Source organism: Crassostrea angulata, chromosome 4, assembly GCF_025612915.1.
Source record: "Crassostrea angulata isolate pt1a10 chromosome 4, ASM2561291v2, whole genome shotgun sequence".
NCBI classification, from domain to species: Eukaryota; Metazoa; Mollusca; class Bivalvia; order Ostreida; family Ostreidae; genus Magallana; species Magallana angulata.
Window position 1 is genome coordinate 1,491,726 of NC_069114.1, and position 8,532 is coordinate 1,500,257.

General features: G+C 34.6%; 1 protein-coding gene across 1 annotated transcript; it reads right to left on the bottom strand.

Annotated features, from left to right (window-relative positions):
- Window positions 1-3,895: 3,895 nt before the first annotated feature.
- LOC128179320 (uncharacterized) lies at window positions 3,896-5,568 on the bottom strand. The gene has a single exon (XM_052846721.1). It carries the CDS (start codon window positions 5,556-5,558, stop codon window positions 3,903-3,905), a length of 1,656 nt encoding a protein of 551 aa, XP_052702681.1. The 5' UTR covers window positions 5,559-5,568; the 3' UTR covers window positions 3,896-3,902.
- Window positions 5,569-8,532: the final 2,964 nt, after the last annotated feature.

The following is an 8,532-nucleotide window of genomic DNA, read 5'->3' on the forward strand; positions in this document are numbered from 1 at the left end:
ACTATAAATTGGAAAACCACGAAGCCATTAATTGATAAATGGTTTTAAGAGAGATTTTTTTATTATTATCAAGCCATTTCTTTAAGAATTCCATGTTGTATATATCGTAAAGATTTATTAAATTACTTTTCTGATTTTTTTTCCACATTCTATGAACAAAACTGAGCAAAGTGAATATTCTTTACACAATCATATAAACAGTAAAGCTAACAATAGAAGAGAGTGCTGTAGAGGCTAGCTGTCTTTGTACAAAATGAATGGGTTGCCTGTAAAAACAAGTTCCACTTGAGTAACCACAGGACTTGATGTGATACCTGGCTGACCCAATTCAATACCTCATTGCGCAATCCAGCAAGCTATTGAAACCTGTATTTCAAATGATATGAAAACTCATTAATTAACAGACTTCCAAATGACCTTGACCTTTGACCTTTATGTCATTTTGTTCGGCCAAGGTAGACGCTTCCATCCCAAGTAGTCCAAAGTCTCTATGATAAATTATAAAAAAGTTGGAAGTGATTTTATGGAAATTCAAATACTTTCAGGGGCAATAACTGATAGAAGGGGGTCTCGGATCCTTTCGGTATTAGTAGATTGAAGAACCCTCTAAGTGTACTGAAGACATTGGTAAAAGTTCCAAGTCTCTATCTCTTATGGTTTCAGAGGAGTAGCGATAACAAGCTTTTTGTATAGAAGGGCAATAACTTTTTAAGTTCTTGGGGTCAATAGGGACAGTGTCACCTGAAAGGTGGAAAGACCTAAACATAAGAAATACAAAAGGTCTTTCACCTGAAAGGTGGAAAGAGCTAAAAACATAAAGAAAACAAGAGGTCTTTCACCTGAAAGGTGGAAAGACCTAATGATTTACTTTTGCAGATTATATACCAATTTGGTCACGAGGAAAGGATAGCCGCCCCTTCAATGGCAAAGTTACTTCTGCATTATTGACGTTTTGGTTTGAATTCGTAACTTTTACAAAACATGATTGTATTCATATTATTTTTAATCTTAAATTGAGTCGCTTTTTGTGTTTTATTATTGACCACATTTGAATTTGTGTTGCGATATTATATACGTCAATCACTCACTAGCTTTATTTTTTCTAAAAAATGTATGTCTTCCTTCAACATAATTTATTTTTGACGAAGATACAGACGTTCATTCATTAACATTTAAACCTCTTAAAAGGTATTCTGATATATATCTTTTACTTTTAATTGGATATATTCTTTCCAATCTTTTTTTCGCTTGTGATTTTTTTATCAATTGATGCAAGATAGAATTTCATATAAATATTTCTTTATCTTTTAGCAAGACGAACCTTTTTGTTCTTTAATAAAGAGGTAAAAAACCGTGGAGGTAATAAAAATGAACAAGAATGTTTTCTGATTTTTTCAAAAGTTTGAAAAATATGCAATATCTGTTTTGAAATATATGTTGTTTGTAGCTTTTTCAAATTGTAATATCTTCTCTAAAAATCAACGTTATATTGTCAAAAACTCTTTTGTTCTCTCTCTGTTATCAGTTTGACAACACATGATTTACTATTTTACTTGAATTTTTTTTCAAGTGGACTTGCATACTTGTCTTCATGCATAAATCCAAGCTTGAGATTTAACCCTTGCTGGCTCCATCACAATATAGCGATCTTAAAAATTGTTCATTATGCTCTTCGTTGAAAATATATGTAACTCGAGTTGCATGAAAAAATGACAATGACAAATCGTCAACCATCTAACAAATCCATTAAACGAAACACAAATTTAAAGCATAGCAACACGGACCTCTAAAACATAGAAGTTAAATCACGAGCCTAGGAGATAATAAGCATCCTCTGCTGACTGGTCACACCTGCCATGCGCCCAATGTCATATCGGTAAAAATATCATTATCGGGAAAAGGTCTTAATTTGGGAAAAATATTATGATCGGGAAAAACGGAGAAAAATCCGAAGACAATTCGGTATTAAATCAAAAGTCCAGAGTAGAGCAATCACGGTCCTCTGGAAAAACCCAAAAGCAGGATCAGGTGTCTAGGAGGAGTGGGCATCCTCTGCTGACCGGTCACACCCGCCATGTGCTCTTTGTCGTAATCGGGAAAAAGATCGGAAAAGTCCGTAGACAATTAGGTGATCAATTATGGTCTAAAAATTGGTAAGAAAACTGTCAGTCAGCATGCGCCCAATGGAAGATTGTATTTGCTGACAAGGTCGTTGTATCGACCATAGAACTTACGAAAAGACTACTTTAAACGAGACTGTTGATAGTCGTGTTTTATCAACTTGTTTGTCAGTAGCTTGCCTTGCCTTAGAAACTGTTCATATGAAGAGCATGCCCATGCATATCGAATCAACTGAGTAACAAAAACACCATTTGCAGGTGATGAAAGTATATTGCTACATTAGTCAGGAAAGTTGACTGTAGAAAAATTGAAGTCATCGTGTTTATCATAAAGTTTTGTTGTTAGGTTACCATTAATGTCCATTTCCAGTATATAAATATATCAAATATATCACATCCTATATTAGCCCTCGGTCGCTGTATATCAGCCCTCGAGCTTAACGGCTCTCGGGCTGATATACATCAACTTCGGGCCAATATAGGATGCGATATAAAATTTGCCATGTAATAATCAATATCTATCGTATTGCTCATGAAAGAGGAGGTATCGAACGAAAAGTATCCTCGGGAACAGACTGTCCACTAGGAGAGATACATGTTCGGTGGTTAAAATGAAAAAAAAATGACAATAACAAACCGTCAACCACCTAAAAAAATTCATGAAACGAAGCAGAAATTCAAAACAGAGCAACACTGACCTCCAAAATCTAGAGGTAGGATGAGGTGCCTTGGAGGAGCAAGCATCTTCTGCTGACCGGTAACACCCGCCGTGCGCCAAATGTCATATCGGTAAAATGTCACAGTGTTTGATCAAGGAACCATTTGTTTGTAAGATGCCATACGAGTTGAAGCCAATTTGAAAGAAAATGACTTAATAATAATCATTCGAGAATACAGAACTGAGCAATGATCGATTTCATAATATTTTTGAATCTAAAGTTGGCATGAATGGGTCTATTTCAATAAAAGGAAGAGGCGTATGTGACATACACAGATCAACACCGGACATAACCATACAGTCTTTCGGTCATATAAATCAGCCCCGAGGGTTATAAAACTTTTTTTTTACTCATACTCAATCTCGTACTCCGAGTATGTGCTCCACTGAGTACGACTTTAAAATCCGAGGTTTTAAAAGATTTGGAGTACGTTCTCCCCTGAGTACTATTTGGAGTATACTCTAAAAACCGGTAAATGAAATTTTGCGCCTCTTGGGTTCGTTTCAGAAAGAAGTCCTACGCCAAGAGATAGTGCTATGTCATGTTATAAATTTTGAATTTAGTGGGTGGCAATAAATACAAAGAGATACAATGAAAAAGAATGATTTATTTAGTTCTGGAATTTCATTGCCACTGGGGTTTTTCACGTATTAATGTGCACTTGAGAGAGAGAGAGAGAGAGAGAGAGAGAGAGAGAGAGAGAGAGAGAGAGAGAGAGAGAGAGAGAGAGTTAGTTACATAGAATGATAAAGTGATAATTATGATTATCTAATGCCCTTTAGCAATCTTTCTTTATTACTAAGAATTATTATTGCTGATTCTTGGTTAGATTCTATATTTCCAGGCAACCTTGCTTTTTGTTAATTTTTAGAATATATTTTGATTATATATTGTACATGATGCACATTAACACCTAATAATATATAAAAACACTCCGAAATTTTGTTCAGTGTAATATATAAAACGTACAGCTTGTTATAACATATACATGTTTATACAGTTTATATCAATGTTATAAACAACACCCTTTTACATATTTGTTAATTATTTCCCCATAGTTTCTTTATATGTAATATTGTATTTTCTTCACTTTACCCGTAGAGCACTCGGCCACAAAGAGGTTGTCTCTGGTGTCCAAACATAAACCCCATGGACTTTTTAAATGACAGTTGCAAATGTAGCGGAGGAACTGTCCATCCTGATCCAGGATGTGGATACGGTGGTTGTATAAATCTGCTATCATGATCCAATTGTGGCTGTCTGTTGTGATGCCGTATGGTATAAATGATCCCTTGGTAGTAGAGGGAGGACCGGTGTAGGTAAACCGGAGTTTCCCAGCCTGATTTACCACCACTACTGCACCAGCTCCATGGTCCGACACACAGATATCTAGGTTCCTGTTCTCAATGATGTATTTAAAGTCACCAGAGGAATATAGAGGGTGTCCTTTGTCATCGTATTGAATATTTTGTTTCTCTTTGGAGCCAGAGTAGCGTACAACTTTTGCTTGTTTACCGTAATTATCGTCCATGGCAACAAGTAGGTCACCAAATGAGGTACTACAAACATTACGAGGCTTCCACCCTCGCAGTCTGATCACTGTTTGCATTTGTGATTTGTTCACTATATTCACAGTTCTATCATCTAAATCAGTATAAACTAAATCCCCGCTCCTTGTCACTGCTATGTCCAATGAATTGTTCCCTGACTTAGATTGGATTGAATTCAGTAGTTTGCCCTGCAGATCGTATAGTCTCATCACAGAATCATTAAAACGACATATCCATACATTTTGATCACTCACACATGAAACATTATGTAATGACCTATTAAATACTTTATACTCGGTATTTATCTCTGTGATGATTCGTGGTTCATCAATGAGCGGTGTTTTCGAGAAAAAATTCATTGTGTAGCCATGTTCTTCTGTTCTGATAGATGATGCTGACAGAGAACCAAACTGTTGATATAGCTGTTCTTTGTTGATCTTCTGAGGGGTAAAACTTGGACAGGACACTGTGAGTTTAGGAGGCAATCTTCTAAATTCAGCATTTCTGGGTTTGTACGCAGAGACAAGGCTGACATCATTGGAATCAAGTAACGTATTCAGATCAGCAATGCTCTGTGTGATTTCAGAAATGGTGCGTTTGATTTCATCTTCCTTTTGATTTAGGACAGCCAGGTGTTTGGAGTCCATTTCATCAAGATCAGATTTCAGTTTCTGTATACTGGTGTCTATTTCTCTGTGCCAGTCTTCTCCATGTTTGTTGATTGCTGTTGTCAATTTCTGGGAGTTTTCATTAAGATCTACCTTTTGTTCTGAAATGCTAGATAAAATCTCTTTATATTTAGGATAAATAAATTTTTCAAAATCTTGTAAATCTTGCTGTAAGAATTGTTTTTTGTTTTTTAAACTTTCCAAAATGTCCACTACATGATGAGTTTGGTGTTCCTTAGAAGAAACACAGAGTTTACAAATAGGAATGATGCATTGTTCACAGAAACGTTCACATGTTTTTGTTGAATGTTTTTGACAATAAGTAAAAGCTCCCCGATATTTGAATGGCACCACTTTGTGTAGTTTGGATTTATTAGAGAGATGTTTCCCCTCACAGTCTTCACACAGATGTATGTTACAAATGACACAGTGTAGAGGGGGGACTGGGGTCTCACAGTGATGACACCGTACCACATCCTGGAGGCTGTACTCAGGGTCCATGGTCAAACCGGTTCTTTATGACTAATGAAAAAAACCTGAAATTAATTAAAAGCATAACAAATAAAAAAACATAAAAAGCATAAATTTTTATTTCGACATTTTGCAATTATTGACACGAGGCTGCTTAAACCACCCTTTTCTGCATAATTATAGCAGCGGTATGGATCTTTATCTATAAATCTTTGAACAAATATAATTCCTTCTGACTTTTCATGACAGTAAATGACCTACATGTATTATGATAATTTATACAAATTAAACACTCCACTTTCTGAAAGTAATTAAAAGTTCTGCTTGAATAGTTCAAAATAATCTTCCTCTTTATGTAAATATTAATTCTAATGATAAGCTTATCAATTTTAACATTTTTTCCAACATTCAAGTCAGTGAAAACTTGAAAATGCTCTTTTAATAAACTTGCAAATTCCTCTTAATCTCCCCTTTGTTTCACCGACAAAGATTATTTCTAATTTAAAAAAAACAACAACGAATTACCAATTTATATCTGAGGTCATTTAGCAAAGACTCTTGTCCATCTTGGGTTCTGGTGAGAAGGAACTGCTAATAGAATATTCAAGGTAAGATGGTGCGTTTATGCTTGGAAGAAAATTTTCTGCTTCCTTCTCCTATGATGCGATCTAGTGCATTTGTTGTCTTTTCTGCTTATGCTATGCATGTTCTGATGATGGCCTTAAAAATCTTGTTTACTAAGACTGAGTCTAACTTTTGCTGTGTATTTTGTGATGACAGCATATCCAGCTCACTCAGTATGTAATCAATGAGACTTTGTTTAGATTCTGCATCTAAATGAACAAGAATTATCAAATAAGTTAGCTAAATAAAACTTTAGTGCAAAATATTTTTACCACATACATATTTTGACAGTACCTAAAACCAGTCTCAAGAAGGGATACAGAAACCTAAATTAATTAAAGTATTGTGTATTACATGGCTTGCTGATGCCCTTTGCTGCGGGTCAAGCACCTACATAAATCAAGATTATTTGATTTTGTTTTGTTACATAGTTTGTATACAATGTAGGCAATGATTCCCCATGTTTGTGTAATATCTCTATAATCGTAAATAAAGGCACAATTACACAAAAACTACATTCATTCACTAGGATGTAAAAAGTCCAGATTATCTGTTTTTAAACGCCCCTTATACCTTTTCAGGTATCAATACCCAATAGAAAGTCTCTTGGGATTTTTCTTTACAAAAGACATGAAAGTATCTCGGTGATAACGTTAAAAAGTATGTGAAGTGTCTCGAGTGCATCCAAATAGAGAAACGATGTAATTTGTTTCTAGTTTAAATCTCCGCAAAATATTTATTTTCGTTCATGTACATTTCTGCGGGTAAAAAAGATGATAAATTGATGAAGAAATCTCGGGATTTTTCCGTTAAAAAAGATGAAAGCTATAATTCTTTGGACAAACTATAGTCGACCTTAAATGGTTTATACTTGGTCAGTACATTCCATATGAATGGTGCAGGATATTGACCACGTTAGCAACATTTACAATAAAATAAAGGCAAATATATCTTACCGACTACCTTTGAATAAATTGCAAATAATGAATGATAACAATAAAAATTTACTTTGTATAAGTGATAATTTCGGTAAAAATCATGACGTGATAAGTTTCTACGAATGACGGCATAATGCTCAGAGGGAAGAATTTCTCGTACGAGGGGTGTTAAGGAGGCATATGGATATTTTAATGTGATTTGTTGAGAATTGAACAAGAGATTGCTCAAACATATGTTAACGTTATTAGATATTTGCTAAAAGGTATGTAATTTTGCTTTTAACACAGTGCCGGATAATTATGCCAGTGCCAAGGTGGCATTTTTGCACCTGCTTAAGATGCAGTTTCGGGGAAATAATTATATACCAAATGATACACCATTGTCTAGAGAGTATATAACCACTTCTGTTTTTAGTGTATTTCACCTGACAGTGAGATATTTACCTTTAAAATTAATATCCTATCGGAAAATGATAATTCCCATAGGAGAATTGATTCTCCAACAGGAAATATAGACAATCCTATAGGATTTTTTAAAAGTCCTGTAGTAATTATATTTTTTCTTATAAGAGAATGGTATTTCTTGCTGGAATTTGATTCAGACATTTAGTTTTCCTATAGGATATTAAGTTTTCCAATCGAATTTTATCAAATCCTATAGGAATTGAAATTCCTGTAGGAAGTTCTTGTATTCCGATAGGAAATTTCAAATAGCCTATAGAAATGTTTTTTCCTACGGGAAAAATTACTTTCTTATAGGAATTTATTTTTGAATGGTAAATATCTCACATGACAGGTGAGATACAATGATAACAAACGCGGATGTACAATATTTCAACGTTATCATCCGGGCTTCATTATGGCTGAGGCAATGCAAAATCCCGTAGACTTTCTATTTTTAGCCGTGTATTAAAACCTAACAAGCTAGAGGAGGCGTATCAAAAGAGAAATCTTGGGGTTTTTTTCATACTGTTGAATAAACATTAGTGTAGCGGAAACTGGGGAAAATATTTCACTTGTGGAGACAAGCACCAAATTTTGCATGAAGGTTCCTTGAACATTACTTAAATAACAAACATCGTTGGCCAGTCACGTTTTGGCCATTTTCAAAATGGCCGCCTCTTATTTCAAAATGGCGTCCTTTTTCATAATGTTTTCTGGATTTTTAAAATATTTCTGGGTAATATTCTACTTTTTTTCTGTGAAAATAAGAAAAAAAATTGTTGTATAATAAAATTGAGGTTCATATCATAAAAATCGTTTAAAAACATGCTGTAGTTCTTTATTGAACATACATGATCTATTTGTCTGAGCAGTTGCAGCTGCAAAGAGCAGTGCAAAGCAGTTTGGACTTGGAAAAATTTGCAATTACCGGAGAACAACTTTTTTTCATCCACCTTTTAGTAGTTCTTCACATGATGCCGCACGGTGGTGGTAAGGAT